The 17,402-nt window shown below is 55.8% G+C and overlaps 1 protein-coding gene across 2 annotated transcripts in view; it reads right to left on the minus strand.

Moving 5' to 3' along the window:
• GRK5 (G protein-coupled receptor kinase 5) overlaps positions 1–17,402 on the minus strand; it is a gene marked incomplete at both ends in the record, with an annotated part of 178,020 nt that overhangs the window by 17,622 nt on the left and 142,996 nt on the right. For both annotated transcript variants that reach the window (XM_084245747.1, XM_084245746.1), the window contains 2 exons: positions 3,660–3,752; positions 4,316–4,416. In XM_084245747.1, coding sequence (XP_084101873.1) covers positions 3,660–3,752; positions 4,316–4,416 — 194 coding nt within the window. The remainder of the gene's footprint in view (positions 1–3,659; positions 3,753–4,315; positions 4,417–17,402) is intronic.

A 17,402-nucleotide genomic window follows, 5' to 3' on the forward strand; every position in this document is an offset into this window, starting at 1 on the left:
ACCTCGCATCACGAGCAAGGACGGGGCTTTGGGGAGCAAAGGAATAAGCGATGTGCTTGCAGACCAGGGCTCTGGCTGCAGACAGCTTCACTGCCCGCTAAGAATATTCTGGTTTCCCTCACCCTACATCCCCGGCTTTGTTGACGTATAATTGACAAATAGCCTACAAGTTGGTGTCTTGCTACATGGATCTCTGTGAACTAACACCCACAATCAAGTCGTTAACATTTTGTCAACTAACATTTCCTCTTCCTCCCCTCTTCTCTCTCTCTTCCTTAAGATCCACCCTCCTAGCAAATTTCAGGTATGCAACACCGAGCTGTTTACTCTAGAACCCCTGGCATACATTTCATCTCCAGAATTTATTCACTTTGCACAAGTGAAACTTTGTATCCCTTGACCAACCTCGTCCCAGCTCTTCATCCCTTCCCGGCACCCCGCATCCCTGCGGGCACCCCACAGCTTCCATTCTACGCTCTGCTTCGTGTCATTACTGCAGACTCCACATAGAATTGCGACCACGCAGATCCTTTCTGTGTCTGGCATATTTCACTTAACAAATGTCCTCCAGGCTCATCCATGTTGTCATAAGTGGCAGGGTTTCCTTTTTGAAGGTTGAGTAATATTCCACCGGGTGTGTGTGTGTGTGTGTGTGTGTGTTGTGTGTTGTCAAATAACACCATTTTATTCAATGTCCTTTTGTTATAATATTGATGAGAGGAAAAAAAAAAACAGCCAAGGCTGAACAAAACGACATTATTGGAGGATGCATTTTTGATACATGCACGTCATTTCACATTAAAGATGGTGTTTCCAGGCCTCCCTGGTGGCACAGCGGGTTGAGTGCAGCGCTGTGAAGCTGTCCACAGCCTCTGCGGTGCGGGTTTGATTCCCGGCCAGCGGGGGAGATCCCACATGGCCTGCCTCGCCCGCTGCTCCCCTCAGTAGTGTCTTTGGTCCTCAGTCTGCTGCTCCCCTCAGCAGTGTCCTCAGTGTTTGGTCTGTCTGCCTGTCTGCTCCCTGCTCTGTCTCTGGTGAAGTCTCTCACCCTCCCGCACATCCGCCTGTACCCCAGTTCTTGTGTAAATAAATAAATCTTTGAAAAAAAATAAAGATGCTGTTTCCAAAAACCTGTGGGCAGCATGAAGTGAGAAGCTACTGTGTAAGCATAAGCATAAGTCTTCACTCCTGTGTTCACTGCAGCGGTATCTACAATTGCCCAGATGTGGGAACAACCTAACTGTTACAGACGGGATGTTAAAAATTGGCTCTTGGATCTCAGGGACCACCTGGGCATCTCCCAACTCCACCCCACTCCACCGCAGGGAATCTGAACAAGGCCAGCGAGCCTCTGGCCACCCAGCAGCCTGAGAATGCATCTCCACGGAAGCTCGTCTCGCTGCTGGGTCCCAAGGAGGATCTGGGTTTCCTGGGAAATCACACCTTCAACACCACACTGTTCTCTTAGGACAGCCTTGAAACCCCCAAGGCCCGCTAGCAGCCCGTGTGGAAGTCATGTGTGGGACGCACGCTCCCTTCCCTGGTGCTTCCTTAGGAAGCGGGGTGACAGCGCCCGGCCCCCTCTGCAGGGCTCTCCGTTGCTCCAGGCCGCAGAGAGAACACCTGCCAAGCGCGGCCTCGCCTGCAGCCCGGGAAGCCGTCCCTGCAGCTGCCCGGGAAACCACATGAAGGCGGCGGGGCCTGCGCTGGCGATACACGGAGAACAAACAGTCGGTCGGCGTGACCGCAGAGCTCCTCTGCGAGGGGAAATGAGGGAAACACAATTTCCCAGGAATTTCTTGGTTAACCTTGGGAGGGGAAAGATCCCTTTACTATTTCAACAGTGCAGCACCAACAGGCCAGGATTTTGTTTGGAAAAAGAGAGGGGGTGCTGTCAGTCAGCGAGGGCATTTCCAGGCCAGGTCCTGCCCTGCCTCCCGCCCACCTCAGGCCCTCCCAAGGGCGGGACTTGTTTGCAGTCAGCACATGGATTAAAAAGCCGTTTCTCCATGTGCCTCAGAGAGTAAAAGGAAACCTGTGGCCACAACCCCAAGCTTCTGTGGGAACAGCAGTGCTGGGCTGCAGGATAGGGGTCTGAGTGCACGACCTTGCTGTGTGACCAAGGGGAGCCCACAGCCTCTCTGAGCCCCGCCTCTTCAATAAAATGGAGACACTGGAGAGGCCTGCGCTCTGTAAGCGGCCGTGTGGGCGTCAGAAGTCCTTAATTGCATTCTGGAATAAAGGCCAAGCCCTTGGGGGTCTCTGGGGTGACACCCCCACCGCCCCGGCATCTGTCCTCTGCTCCTCCCACGAGCCTCGGGAGGATGGCTGATTACGCTCACATTCTGCAGATGAGAACGGCCAGGCTTTTCTGAGGGACACAACGAGCTGCCTGCAGGCTCGGCCAATAAGCCAGGCGGCGGGCTCCAGGTCTAGGGGCTTCATGTGGAGCTGCCCTCCCTCCTATGTCTCTCCTGGAGCCTGTGTATGTGCACTGGCCTCCTGTCACCCCCCACCATTCCCCTACGCTGCAAAGCAAGGTGCTTCCTTCTGGCTTCCTGAGTGAGCAGAGATGGGCCACGAACGGGACTCTTAGGGGTCCTGCAGCCTTGTAAGCATCTGCAGGGAGTGTGACCAGCAAAGGTGCTGATGTATGTGCAGTGAGGCTGGCTCCTGGCTCCCTCCCCCCAGCCTGCCCGGATGGCATGAGTGCAGGCCTCGGGGTACAGGGAGCCCTGGCTCGGGAAGGGGCTGCTCCCACCCTCATATGCCAGCCTGGCCCCATGCTGGCTAAGGCAGGCATTGCCCTGTATTGCGACCCCGGGTGTTGTAGGCTGGCAAAGCATTGTGCCAGAGGCTGTGCTCCTGGCCTGGGCAGGGTCCTCCTGGGACCGCACTCCTGGCCTGCTGGGGGATGAGGCAAACCACGTCCTTAGTCTCTCCTCCCAGGGAGACACAGGCCTGCATGTGAAAGTGTTTGCTGAGGCAGCTCTGAGCACACGGAGGCCCTCGGGGTCGCCTGCTGTCAGAGGTGAAAAGCAAACGAGAAGGTCCCGACCGGCCGCCGCCGGTGCTGACGTGGCGGAGGGGAGCAGGCGCTGGCGCGGCAAGCCTGGAAGTGGGGGCAGCCGTGCGGGAGGGACAGTTCTCAGTCTAAAACTGGTGCTCGTTGACCCCAAATCCCTCTTCTAGGAACTTCCATGGATGTCCTTGCCAAAGTTCCCTGTGACGGCTGCAGGGAACTACAGAGCTGCCCGTTCTGTAAGGAGGAGCGCCCGCACCGTCCTGCCCCGGGGGGCTGGGATACAGGCTCGGTAACGCCTTCAAAGAATATGGCCAAGCAAGAATCCCCGAGGGCAGGGAAACAGTGAAGTAAGGCCAGGATGCCGTGTGTAGGAGAGTGAGTGTGAGTGTGAGTGTGAGTGTGAGTGTGAGTGCACCATGGGCTGCTCTGGAGGCGCACACGAGAACCTGCTAACAGGAGGCGGGCGGTTCGTGTTGTCTGAATCTGCGACCCAGGGGAGGTAACAGTTTCATATGACGGCTCAGGCGAAAAGCCTGCACCCCCAGCCCCTGCACACACACGCACACACACATGCATGCACATGCACACACGGTGGCACACGCTCTTGCATGGGGGGCTCGTGGGGAGCACTTACCTCTCCAGCCACTTCCACTGGAGAAAGCGGTCGAAGTACATGCTGTCCAGGTATTCGTGGAAGGGCTCCCCCCTCAGGTAGTCGTGGACAGACCTGGCTCAGAGGGAACAGGCGGGTGAATTATAACCCAGTGTGGGGTGGTGGGCGGCACAGCCAGGTCAGCTTCGGCCTCATCCTCCCCAGACCGGGAATGCAAACCTGGGGGTCCCCCGAGGGGCAGGAGGGCAGTGCCTGCTGTGCACGCCCATGCAGTATGAGTGGGGTGGTGGGGGCTGCGCTGGGCACGGCTGGCACCACTCCCACCGACTTGGCTCACCTTCCATCCAGGCCCCTGCAGGGCCTGCAGATAGGTGCCAGGGGTGGCTCAGGAGCAACCAGCCTGTGGCCCCTCCTGCAGCAGAGCCACCTGCTCCAGCTGGTGGCACCCTGGTGGGGCTGGGGGCCTGGGCTGCATGTCCAACCTTCCCCCATCCCAGAGGGCCTGGAGAGCGGCCGCTTCAACACCCGCGAAGCAGGGATTGTCTCTGGACTTGGCACCTGTTCTCTCTCCCTTCATGAAAACCATCCAAACAGCTGCTGGGCCCTTGGCCACTGAAGACCCATCCTGGCTGCCAGGGCTCCAGGTTGGGGGTGAAGGGCAGCCCCAGGGCACTTACTGTGCACAGGCAGCAAAGAGTTCTTTGCAGGGCGTCTGCAGGAGCTTCTCCTCCGTCTGGGAGACGAGGTCCTGGCCGACTTGGGTGATGAACACTGGGGACTGGGGTGGGGGGAGAGAAGCGGTGGTGTCAAGGGGTGGAGGGTGCCATCTGCTCTCCCACCCCCACAGTGCCTGGTAGTGCCTGGAGGTGGTGCTGTGTCCCTACCATGGCCTCTGGCAGGCCTCTGGCTCCCAAGCCCCGATGCCCCCATCTGCAAAGGTCACTAAGGATGTCCCCACATCCCAAGCGGGCACGTGATCACAAGGGAAGGGGGTGCCAAGTGCCCAGAGTGTAAGAGGCTGGCAACTCGGCCCACCGGGGAACCCGTCCCAGCTGGCCCACGTGCCTTAGCCATGCTGTGTCCTCAGAGGGTGGACGTGGGTTAACAGCTGCCCAGACTCTAGGTGATGAGCGAAAGGCCTGAAATGGGCAGAGGGGTGAGTGAAGGGACACTTGGCAGCGGGGAAGGGTGGATATTGGGGTAGGGCTTCAGCACAGGCAGACACGGGTTCCAAGCCCATGAATACCACCCACAGTAGCGGGTCTGGGTCTAGACCTCGGCCTCATTGTGGTCAGGCCCGGTTTCTCCCGGAACAAACCGACGAAGGCCAGAGGCCCGCGTTCAGAGCGCAGTAGGAAGCACACACATCTGCAAGCGTCATTTCCTTCTCTGTCTAGGCTGAGTGGAGCATTCCAGTCTTGAAAGGACTATTCCAAAGGGTGTCCACCTCTGGGGAGGCAGGCTCGCCCACTCCACCCCCTCAGCCAGCTGTTCACTCCGCAGCTGGCCCAGGAGGGGAGTTTTAACAAATTACAGGGATACTTGAGAAAACTGCCAGCAGCAGCTCAGAGAGACTCTTTCTTCAGCCTTCTGACTGAATCTGAAAGGTTTTCTTTCTCTTCCCAGATATCAGAAAATGGCTATGGGCTGGCCACTCTACTAAGTGCAGTGGTACTGTCTATGGGGGTTCAATCTTGGGGGTGAGGGGGGCCCACAGTAACAGCCTGGTGTGGCTCTGGCGGATGAAATCAGAGGCTCATATTCTATTGCCTACTATTCTGAATGCCCACGTTTCCTCCGCTCCCTCCCCAGGCCACCCTGCCCTAGGGCCTCCTCCAGAGTGGGAATCTGAGGCTCCCAGGCCCTGGGTAGGAGAGGCCTCAGGACTGGGGGAGCCCTCGCGGTGATGGCACAGCTTCTCACACACCCAAGTGTGGGCAAAGCAGCTACACCAAGCAGCAGGCTCAGAACACATCTCCTGATGGCTTTGCTAGCACCAGTCCTGGCTCCTTCCCACCTTCCCTCCCACGCTCCCTCCCAAGTAGAAACCTGATGAATGAGAGGCAGAGGGGCCACCTGTGGAGCATAGGCTTCTCTTTTGCTTAAAAGACAAAACCTGCTTGCAGGAGCAGGAGGAGGCATTGACCAAGAAGCAGAGCCGGGTGCCAGTCCCCTCTGCACCCGTGGAGGTTCCGCACCCCCAGTGCCTCCTCTGAAGCAGGAAGGGAATGCTCCAGGGTCACATAAGAGTCCCAGATTTGGGAAATTGATGGTTGCTTCTAAGGCTTGGGGAACTTTCCAGAAATTTTTGGAGATCAATGACTCTGGCTCCTTCAGAACAACCAGATCCGGGTACAACCCCCAGGGCCAGGAGCAAATTTGCTTCTGGAAAAGAGCTGATGGCTGGGCAGCTCTGGTCCGAAGGGCCAGTGCCTGGCTCAGGATGGGGCTTGCTGGATGTTTCAATGATCTTGAACCTGGGGTAAGCCAGCAAAAGACCAAGAGGAGGGGCAGGCAGGCCTCTGCAGAAAAGCCTCCCTTGCCTGAAGGGGGAAAAGCTGCTGCATCTCTGCCTGTAAAATGAGAAACTGCTCTCCTGAACCAGAGGGGCTGGGGTGGCACTAGGAAGGGGCCGGGGACAGACTGGGCAGTGCACCGTGGCCTCTCTCAGCACACCTGCCTCCCTTCTGCCTTCCCTTGAGGCCCAGACTCTGCTGCTCCTGAAACTTCTGCCACAGGTTCTGGGATGTGGCTCCTGGTCCATCCCCAGAATGCGCCTTGTAAGGCAGCCAGAGATGGAGGCCATGTGGGATGTCCCTGGGCACCCAGAGTAAGTGGGCTCAGGCCCCTAAAGTGGGCTGCGCACCTTCTTTCCTATCTCAGTCCCTCTCCTTCCTTTCGCTACTTCCTCCACCCCCCAATCAGGTACTCAGGGCCCCTGACCCTGACCGAGGCCAGAACACTCACCTCTGCTCCGCAAACGTGAGCACAGCCCTAGCCGGAAACTAATGAGCACACGGAGGCCTGAGATGCTACAGGCGGCGCTGGGGGGAGGCAGCCTGGGGGGTTGCAGCACTGAGGACCTGTTCTGGAGTGGGAATGCATGGTCTGGGTCAGCACACATGCCAGATCTGGAGTGACTCGGGAGCGCAGACATGACCCACGGGAAGGTAGGAACCGTCCCAGCCCAGCATCCTTGGGGCTGCCACTGCTCAGAGCTGCCGGCTCCCTGGTCATAACCGCAGCCTCACAAGAGCCTCCTGTGACTCCTCCCAGGCTACCTGTGCTGAGGCAGCTGAGGGGGGTACGGTGAGGGGAAGACACAGCCCTGGTGTGGGCATGAAGCCACCCCAGAGGGTGCCTTTTTCAGTGGTTGGCCCACGAAGCACCTGCTCTGCCTCCCAGGGATACCAACACCCGCCAGGGCACGCGGGGAGCAGACCCCACCCCAGCGCTGCCATCCAGTCGCCTCCAGCCCTGAAGTCCGTCCACAAGGTGGCGCCATGGAGGCCCTTGCTACTGTGCCTGGAGGCCCAGACACCCCACAGGTAGACCAGCCTCCCGGGCTCCAAAGAGCAGGGAGGCCAGATGGCACTCCCGAATGATCACCAGGTGAGGCATCTCAGGCACAAGGAGCGTGGCCTTTGCAAGAACAGTTCAGGGGACAAATGAGAGATCAGTCCGGAAGGTGCCCTGGACCCTGAGGGATAGGTGGGATTTGAACAGGCGAAAGAACTGCAAGGGCAAAGGCCTGGAGCCTGGACTGAGCAGGAGCAGTGGGGGAGCATCTCAGCGGGAGGAGGACCATCCAGGAAATGTTAAGTGAGCAGGAAAGCGGGGCCCGTCTGTGCCCCTTTGCAGGCAGGAGTGTGCACACGGCTATCTTAGCCTGGAGTCTCCACACCCTTGGCTTCCTCTCCATCCCACTCACTGCCTGGTTTCAAGGATGCTTTTCTCTTGCCTGACTACTCACAGGGCCTGCCATGCTCTGCTTACCACTTGCTCTTGCATTCGACACAATGGCCTCCCTGGGAGTTTCTCCCCATGCAGCATCAGGGGCCCCTGCCACCAAGAGGCCAAGTTGAAGACCTTCTTGGACCTGGCCCCAGATGCCCTTCCTAACCTGCCTCCCCTTCCTGCCCACTGCTTGCCCAAGCTCTGCCTCCACACCCACCATTTCCTGGGCAAGCTCTACTTTCCAGCCTCTGGGCGTTTGCTCATGTCCTGGGAAGAAGCCCTTCCCGCCCCAGCCTGGCACATCCAACTCCCACCCTGGCTTCAGGGCCCACTTCCAGTACAACCTCACCCAGGATGGTCCCTGATTGGGGGGGACCTTCCACCCAACCCCCTCTCAAGGTAGATTTTATTACTGCCTCCATTTTACAGGTATAGGAAAGGCTCAGAGGAGTTATGTAACTTGCCCAAGGCCACACAGCTTGCAGGATTCAAACTCAGGCAACCTGGTCAGCTTTATCCCTAAGTGCCACTGTGTCTCCCAGGATGCCACAGTCCTCAGGCAGCACAAGGGGGTGTCTGTGGCCCGAGCAAGCCCTCCTTGGAGGTCCAGGGGCAGTGGTTGCTGTGTTTCAGCAAAGGCTACGTGTAGCGATAGCGCTGCCCTACGTACGCCCCCGCCCCCACCCCACAGAGGCTAATGGCCAACATATGCTTTGCTTCAACATATGAAAACATCCCACGAGGAGCTCAGCGCTCATTAGCAGCGGCTCCGTCAGTGGACAAAAGGTCAGCTCGGGAGGCCGTCCGCGCTATCTCCAGACGCAAGCACTTAGGCCTAATGATGTGTGTGTTTTCCTATGTGGGCAGCTGACATTCCCCACGTAAACCATTTGCAATTGCCCAATGTGGACGGACTCAGCTTTCAGGAGAAATGGAGCGGGAGAGCGGCAAGACATTCAGGAAGAGCGGGCTCCAGGGGTCCCCTTCCTTCTAAAGGAGGCTCCAGGGGTCCCCTTCCTTCTAAAGGAGGCTCCAGGGGTCCCCTTCCTTCTAAAGGCGGGCCTGCCTAGGGGCTGGCCTGCTGTTCTGCCCATAGCAGGGTGCAGGCAGCTGCTTCTTGGGGGCACCACCCCCAGTTCTCCTGTAGGACAGGAACAGGGGAGGGGCTCCCCCAGCCACACTCTGGCTGCCCCTTGACCCTTCATGAGGGGATCTGCGTCAGCTGCGGGAAGCTCTGGACGCAGCCGCTGGGGCCTGACTAGGTTGGGGGCTGGGGCAGGGTGGATCAGGCTCCTGCAGGAGCCAGGGCCAGAGGCAGCAGTGAGAGCAGGGCCCCTTGACGTGAGTTTTCCCACAAAGTCTACTTCTGCTGTGCCCCGAAACAATGCCATAGGATGGGGTGTGTTGTTTCGGGGTCCCAGGTGTGGAAACAGAGAACTCTTCGAAGGGCAAGGGTGCTGCTCCTCTGTCTCATCAGAGCAGAGTGTGGCACTGGGACAGCAGCGAGGCTGGCAGACAGGAGAGTTAATAAATGGTGGCCCTCAGATTCAAATCCTGGCTCAAAAACCTGTAATCTCTGCACTCCACTTAGAGAGATGGGCTGACGATGTTCCTAGCACAAAGCAGGTGCTCAACGTATTTGCTGAATCAATGTGTGTGTGCGCATCTGCATTCACGGGGAGTTGGGGGTGTTGCAGAAAGAGAGGTCAGTGCAGCAAAAGGACCTCGGGGTCACCTGGTCTACCCCCTCCTTGATGGCATCTGGGCTAGAGATCTTTCTAGGATTTCTCAGCTGGGCTGCTAATTAGTGCAGGCAGAGACTGTGGGCTGGAGACTTGGGGGTGGCTGGCAGGGGGAGGAGCTCAGAAGCGTCCATGTCCAGGGGCTCCTCGGCCCAGGGCAGTCATGCCTCTTTCAGTTTCACCTGATCACATACTTCCCCCTCCAATAAATCCCCCCTTTGTGTGAACAACTGGAAGCAAGTGTCAGCCATTTGCTGCCAAGAATCGAGACTACTTCTCCATCTGTAAAATCGGGATGGAGGCCAGTTGACCAGAGGGCCCTTCAGACGCTGTTCAAGTCACCAGGGACTTGTTCTCTCCTCCCTCTTGTATCCCCTCCAAATTGGCAGCTTCCAAATTCCAGGAAAACTCAGCCCGGCTTGCAGACTCCAAGGAGGTAACTGAGGAAGCAGGACTGGCAGGAGGAGGCGGGCAGACGGGGGCCCGGCTCGCAGCGAAGCCGATCGTGACCAGAAGACAAAGGAGGGAGCTTGCGAGTCGCAGCCTTGGCCTGCTTTCCTCACTGGAGGGTGGAATGAAGGTCCGGCCGACAGGAAGAAAGAGCGCCATTCTTCTACCTTGTTAATCAAAACCTTCAGCGCCCTGTGGAAAGGCCAGCGCCGGCACCCTGGGCCCGTCTGGAGCACTTCCTCTCCGTCCACGGCCAGGCAGGAGACACGGTCACGGCCCCAAGCAAGAACAGAAGCAAAGGGAAAGCATGGCCGGCTGGGAGCTCCGACCTAGCCCCAGAGGAGGTTCAGCAAGAGGCCAGGGGAACCCCGCCTTCGACTCCTGGCATGTGCACACTGGGAAGCCTCCTGAGACCCGGCACCCCAAAAGATTCCATTTTATCCCTATGGTGAAACCGACACCTTTCTGGACAAGTTGAAGGTGGCAGGAGTGCCTTGGAGGGCCCCACGCAGACAGCCGGCTCACAGAGTCAGCAGCTGAGCGAGGGACCACGGAGGTCAGGATGTCCTCCGAGCAAAACCCCCCTGGGAAGGGGGTGTGACCCCGCTGACTTGGCCATTCTCAGCCCCCAGGTGTCACGCTCCCAGGGTCAGCATCGTGGAGAAACACAGCCCTTGAGAAAAAAGCCTCAAGCCTCCCCAAGAGGAAAAAGCAGACTGGGGCTGAAAGCATCTAGGCCCATATTTCCTTTGCTGTTCGAGAGGCTTCACAGAAATGAGGAAGGAGGATTTTGGTGGTGGTGGTGGGGGGGGGTTCAGGAAGCAAAAAAGGACATTTTTAAACACTGCCGGAATTTAGCCAGGGGGCCAGGAGCTGGACAACTTTAATGAGAAAGAAAGGAAAATACACAAGTGACCCTGACCTAGACCTTGACGCTTTACGTCAAAAGCAAAAACGGGTAATTAACAGAACAAAAAGCGCCTGGATGTGGAGTGAGGTTGTCAGCCCAGCTCTGTCCATTTGATAACGGGGTCATCGCTGTGGCCTCGCGTGTGAAGGGAGGTGACTCGGTGTTTACAGGGGCCACAGGCTGGCTCCTGGGGCCGGGGGTTTGGGTCCAGCCCACTGGCTCTGGGTCAGCACTGCCACTTGCAGTGGCGCTGGTCCTCAGGGGCTGGCACAGGAGAGCTGTGACCCTCACTCCCTGTGCGTGAGAGGCGAGGACACGGCAAGCCAACACCCCATCTTCCAGACACCTCCTGCCCTCCCACAGCTTCCACCGGAGAACAGATTGGAAAGACTTTCACCTTGGAAGATTTTTCTCCAGTGAAGATTTCACTCCATGGGGCCCGGGAGTGAAGAAGGCAGGGATTTCCTAAGATCCAGGGGGATCAACCGAATATTCCTCTCTCCCCGCCATGATGTCATGTCTTTGTATCAGGCCCAGGCGGCCGGGCCTGTCAAGCCATAGTGCCTGGGTGAGCACAGGCACCCCAGGGAGCACCAGGGCCGAGCTGGGGGCCTGGGGGTGTGGGTGCTGTCCTCAATAAGCCTGTGGCTTATGTCTGTCTCCAGCCACTCTAGAAAGAGGCATTCTGGGCAGGAAATAGTATACAAACATGGGGTCAGAGCAGAGCCGGCTCCCCAGCATGAAAGGAACATCTAATGTTCTGACCTAGAAGGTCACGAGAAAGGTCAAGGGATTTGGACAGTGAGCTTGGGCCTGCTGTGAGGAGGCCGAGCTGGACATCAGCCTCAGGAGCATCAGGAGGCGCCAAAAAGAAGTCTGGGTACAGTCAAAAAGAATTTGTTTTCCAGGAAGGGTTGGGGGAGGGAAAAAAATAAGGGCGCATTGCAGGACAATTATACAGCAGTGAAAAAGGCTGCACAGGGAGACTTCGACAGGAGAAAAATGCAGAGTGGGAGTCAACACGCAGGTCCAGGGGCCAGGAAGGACCAGCCAGCCCATAGACCCTTCAGCGGTCGGCCCGCTGGCCTCCAGGCTCTCACTGGAAAGCCCCAGGGAAGGCGACTGGGGGGGCTTTCATCTTGGGTTAACTTTCAGGAAGACAACACAGAGGAGAAAGAGCACAAGCTCCAGAACTGGATTGACTAGGGTCGTATACCTCAGGTTACTCGATTTTGTTGTTCTTTTTCTTTCATTATGATAAAACACACATGGCCTAAGAACTCCCATTTTAAGTGTAACATTCATTGCCATCCATCACAGACGAGCATCTGCCTGGCTCCCTATTTTCAGTCCTTCAGTTTTCACTCAACAGCTAAAGATGGAAGGCGACACGCAGGCCCAGGGGCTGGGGTGAGCAGGAAACCACAGTGGCCACCACCCAGACTGGCACGACCAGGACCCGATAAAGGCACAAAGCACACAGGTGCTGAGGGTGCTGAACCAGCCCTGCCTTCCCCGGCCTCCCCCACCCCCACCAGCTAACGGTCTCCCTCAGCAAGGGCTCGTGAGGGTGGATGACTCAGCACTGGCCCTGCAAGGGCGTCTCTGTTCGGCAAGCAGGGATGCTTCACAGAGGGGCCAGCGGCCTCTCCGCTATGCTCTGGCCCGGCATTTGGACATGTACCAGCCCGAAGAACGAGCGCCTCAGAGGAACACAGGCCCAGCTGCAGGTCACCGCGGTGGGAGGAGGAAAACGAGTCAGGCAGCGAGCCTCCGGGCCTTATCTCCGCTGCGCCCAGAGTTGTGAAAAGACCAAAGAGGAACGTTCCAGCCTCCTCTTCCAAGCTGTGCGACCCCCAGGGTCCAGCCCCCACTTTGAGTCTCAGTTGCCTCATCCTGGACATGAGGAATTTGGCTTTGCTCTGTGATTTAAAAATTGGGTTGTACGGAACCTAAGTGTCCTCAAAGTCAGGGCCTGGGGATGCAGGGAGGCCAAACAGGGTTGGGTCAGCCTCAGCAGATCCTGTGTCTCTGCCTCCCGGAAGTCTGGAGCTGGAGCTGTTTGCAAGGGGCTGGGGTGGCCCCTGAAATCCTCCTGAGTGTCACAGCTCACCCCAGCTGTGTCCTTCTGCTTGGGGGGACGAGAGGGATGGTCCCTGAGGAGGGAGTCTCGGGTCCTCATCACACACACGGGATTTCTGGAGATCCAGGACCCAGTTCAGAGGGAGACTTGAGCATCAGGGCCCCCCATGGGGCACAATGCAGCTGCTGGGAGCTAATCCAGGAGCCCTCGCAGGTCTTGTCCTCCAAGAACCTACCTGGGTCCTCATTAAAACCCCTCCATTGGGCCTTCCTGGTGGTGCAAGGGGTTAAGCACAGCACTGTGAAGCTATCTGCAGCCTCTGCGGCACGAGTTCGATCCCCAGGCCAGCCAGGGAGCAACCCACATGGCGCAGCAGACCTCTCCTGTCTCCCCGCTGCTCCCCTCAGCAGTGTATTTCAGCAGATCTGCCTGTTCTGTTCCCCACTCTGTCTCTGGTGGATCCTCTCACCCCCTGTACCTCTGGCCTGTACCCCAATTCTTATATGCATAAATAAATCTTTAAAAAAATAACAAAAATAAAACCCCTCCATTGAGAAGGGACAGGGAGGCAGGTTAGGAGAGCAGGACTGTAGTCAAGAGACTCAGCTTCCCTCACCCCAGCTGTGTGACCCTGGGTGAGTTACTTAGCCTCTCTGTCCTTATCTCATAATCCAGGGGGCAGATATGGGAATAAAGTGAGTTATTTAAAGCCCTCAGAACAGTGCTTGGCACACAGAGCGTGCCGTTTCTGGGTCTGTGGACTTTATCATTATTCCAGGTGACCAGGCCGGAGGCTGAGGTCCAGGGAGAGGAGGCATCTGACTTGGAGGTGAAGGGGGAAGAGACAGGCTTTGGGGTTCAGACAGGTGTGGGCTCAGTTCCCCACTCTGGCCCCAGCTCAGTGTTCCTGGGCAATCACTTCACTTCTTTAGCCTCCTTCTCATCATTCAGAGAGCTGTTACGAAGGCTGAGTGAAACATGGAGCACGAAGTTCCAGGCGTGCAGTAGTTGCTCAATTAAAGCTGCTTCCTCCTGCCTTCCCCTGGGACAGCCAGTGAGCACAGTTGTGTCTGAATCCTTCTCTGCTGCTCCCCAAAATGTAACTTCCTTCCCTCACCCTCGGTTTCTTGAGGAAACTCCAGGAGGTTCCTTTCTCAAATGTTCTTTTCCGTCCTCTTCCACCCTCTAGTTTTTTTTTTTTTCTTTTTTTTTTGCAGTGCTGGGGCAGGAAATGTGTATGGCCCAGTTGGCCTCCAGCCCTGCCAGCCACCCAGCCGGACCTCGCTCTGGAGGGGGTCAGGGGAAGGGAGCCTCTGAGCTCACCAAGTTATAGACAACAGGACGGACATGCTGTTTCAGGTGCCGAGAGACAGGAAAATCTTAGTAGACATGAAAGTCAGATCCAGGGCCAGTAGCTGGGAGCCCAAACCCCAGGGAGGATGGGGTCAGAGTGGGGAAGGGAGCACTTGGAAGGGAGGGATTTGCCCAAGTCACCCAGATTCTGAACCCTGGGTTACCCTGGAGACCGAGGGTTGGCTGGACGGTTAGGTTGGCTGCAGAGCCCAGGAAGGGAGATTCGGGCAGGAGCCCACTCCGAGCCCAAGGCTCTTGGCTCTACGCCAGTCTCTTCCCATAAGATGCCAGTGTTTCCACGCGGCCTAACCCAGCATGTCCCAAACATGATACATACGGCGGTCTCAGGGGGTTTAAGAACACAATTGAGTGACACAGAATCATTCTGTGAAAACATTAATCCCTTTTCAATTCTCCTTCAGGCTTCCCACAGCCAAGAGAAAACCACGGTGCAGGGCTGCCCTGCTCACTGCCCCTAATACTTGCTAATCTCCCTTCCAAACAAAGAGAAGGGAGCTTCAGGCGCAGAGCCGGGGCAGGCAGCAGAGAGCCTGCCAGAACTCAGGGCCTGTTTTCTCCAGTTCTCTTTGCTGCGACAAATCAATACTGGTTTCCTAGGCCTGTTCCGGATGCAAAGTCTCCTTTCAAAACTCATTTCAGTGAAAAGATGAGTTGGTTTAAAGTAACACATTACATAAATCACCCCAAGAGCTGATTCAGCAAACACTGGGAGGGTGTGTTGGGACCAATTGATGGCTTTGAGCTAATTCAGTCATTTTGGGGAGATTCGTACTCAGGGAAACTGAGGGTCCAGGGATGCCCAACTGGACAGTGAGAGAACAAGGGTCCATGTGCTCCTGAGGACAGGGCTGGAACCACTGACAGCCCTGGAGGCCAAAGAGCTGTCCCCGCTGAGAAGCTGGTCCTCTTGGGCTCAGGCTTCAGAGGGCCGGCAGGGCGGGGAAGGCCCCCGTGAGCCAGGGCCAGAGAAAGAAGAACTTGGAATCATTATTATTTCCTTTCATTCAAGCTCCTTACTTTTTGAAAGGTGGATGTTTTCCGGAGAGCCAAACAAGCACTAGGAATAGATTTTCTTTTGTGCAGAAACTTGGGCTGATGGGTAATTTCCCCCTTAACAAGCACAAACTTCCCTGCCTTACCCTATCATTGTTTATAGAAACAAAGAGGCCAGGGAACAATATCCTGCCAGTGGACGTCCAGCAAGAAATGCTTCCAAGAGCTGCCGGCCCTGAATCATACCCGTCATTCCACAGTCAATGCCTCACCGGTTCACCTTGCTGGTTCCATCCAAAGTCTGCCCCAAGCCACCCGTCTATGTGATGGTCTAAGAAAAAACCCACGTAGGCACTTTCAGCAGGATGCCCAGGCCTGAGCTTCTCCTGGGGCCCGCTGATACTCCAGCAAACCCATACTGGTGCTGGGTGCCATATGCCAGCCTGAGGGGCTGCGTTGGGGCAGTTCAAAGATGGAGGCCTGGTGTGGCTGCTTATGGGGCCTACTGAAGATGAACCACAGCACAATGTCCTACAGGCCAAGCTCCCAGGCAGGATATTGGGGGATAGCATGTAAGCCCTGCCCCCACTATGCTAAACCAGCCTCTTCCCTTCCCAAACCTTAGTCACCCAATCTGTAAAATAGGTACATGAACACCCATCTTGGCCAGGAAGCACCAAGAGCAGATCCGCAAGATGCCACTGCAGTGCCAGACACAGAGACTATTGTCCTGTCAGCCAGGAAAGGGGCAGGCACATTAGTCAAGGACGAGCCTGGACCTGGGAGAAAGAAGGGACACTCGTAGACCTACTGTGTGCTGTGATCTGCTGGCTTGGTCTCCATACGTACCCTGTTCCCTCCCCCAAACTAGGCCTTCTTACAAGGACAGATGTGACAAAGTGAAAACAAGTCTTTTTAAAACAAGCCACAAAAATGAATCTGAATTCCACCAAAACTAAAAACCTTTGTGCTTTAAAGGGCACCATTAAGAAAATGAAAGACAGCCCACGGAACAGGAGAAAGCATTTGTTCATCACGGGTCTGATAAGACTTGTATCCAGAACATACAAAGCACTCTTAGGGTCCCACATGAAGAAGATAAACAACTCATTTTAAAAATGGACAAAGGATTTGAATAGACACTTCTCCAAAAAAGATACACAAATGGCCAATAAGCACATGAAAAAATGCTCAACACCATTAGTCATTAGGGAAATGCAAATCAAAACCACAATGAGATCCCACTTCACACCCACTAGGATGAATAAAACACAAAAGACAGAAAATGCCAACTGATGGTGAAGCTGTAAAGAAACGAACCCTCCTACACTGCAGTGGAAATGGAAAATGGTGCAGCCACTTCGCACAGTCTGGTAGCTCCTCAAAAGGTTAAACATTGAGGCACCAGAGGACCCAGCAACTCCACTCCCAAGTACATACTGCAGAGTAGCAAAAACATATTCACACGAAAACTTGCACATAGATGTTCACGGAAGGATTACTCATAACCACCCCAAAGTAGAAACCCAAGGGCCCATTAATTGTTGAGAAGATAAAGTAGGGTTTACCCACACGATGGAATATTATTCAGCCATAAAAAAGAATGAAGTAATGACACAGGCTACCTACAACATGGTTGAACCCTGAAAACAGGCTAAGTGAAAGTCAAGTCTGCATTATTATATGATTCCATTTATATAAAATAGGCAAATTCATAGAGACAGAGAGTAGATTAGTGGTTGGGGGCACTGGGGGGTAGAGGAGGCGAGGGCTGAAGGGTCTGGGCTTTGTTTCTGTTGGGGAGATAAAATGTCTCAATCAGAGCAGTAGCAGTTGCACAGCTCTGTGAATACTTTAAAATCTTCTGCACTGAACACTTTAGAAAGGTAAATTACATGGCGCATGAATTATATCTCCATGCAGCTAGTATTTAAACAATGAACTCTACGTGACAGATGATTTGTAACATGGTTTTCATGATCTCCTTCTCTTGCTTATTATCATATTGACGTCTGTCCTGGTCCACCCCGGTTCAGACCAACCCCGCCCCTCTGAACACGCATCTCCCACCAAATCCCTTTTGACCTGCAGACACCTGGGAGGCAAGCAGCCCACATCTCCACAGGGCCTGGGGCCTGGGCAGCGTCTCTGAGCTGCCACGCATGCGCATAGCTGTTGTGCTGGAGACGAGCTTGTCTCCAGACAAACCTGGGGTTGGGGTGAAGACACAGGAGGAACCGATATTCCGTATACGT

This window comes from Talpa europaea (assembly GCF_964194135.1).
Source record: "Talpa europaea genome assembly, chromosome: 10".
In the NCBI taxonomy this organism is placed as follows: Eukaryota; Metazoa; Chordata; class Mammalia; order Eulipotyphla; family Talpidae; genus Talpa; species Talpa europaea.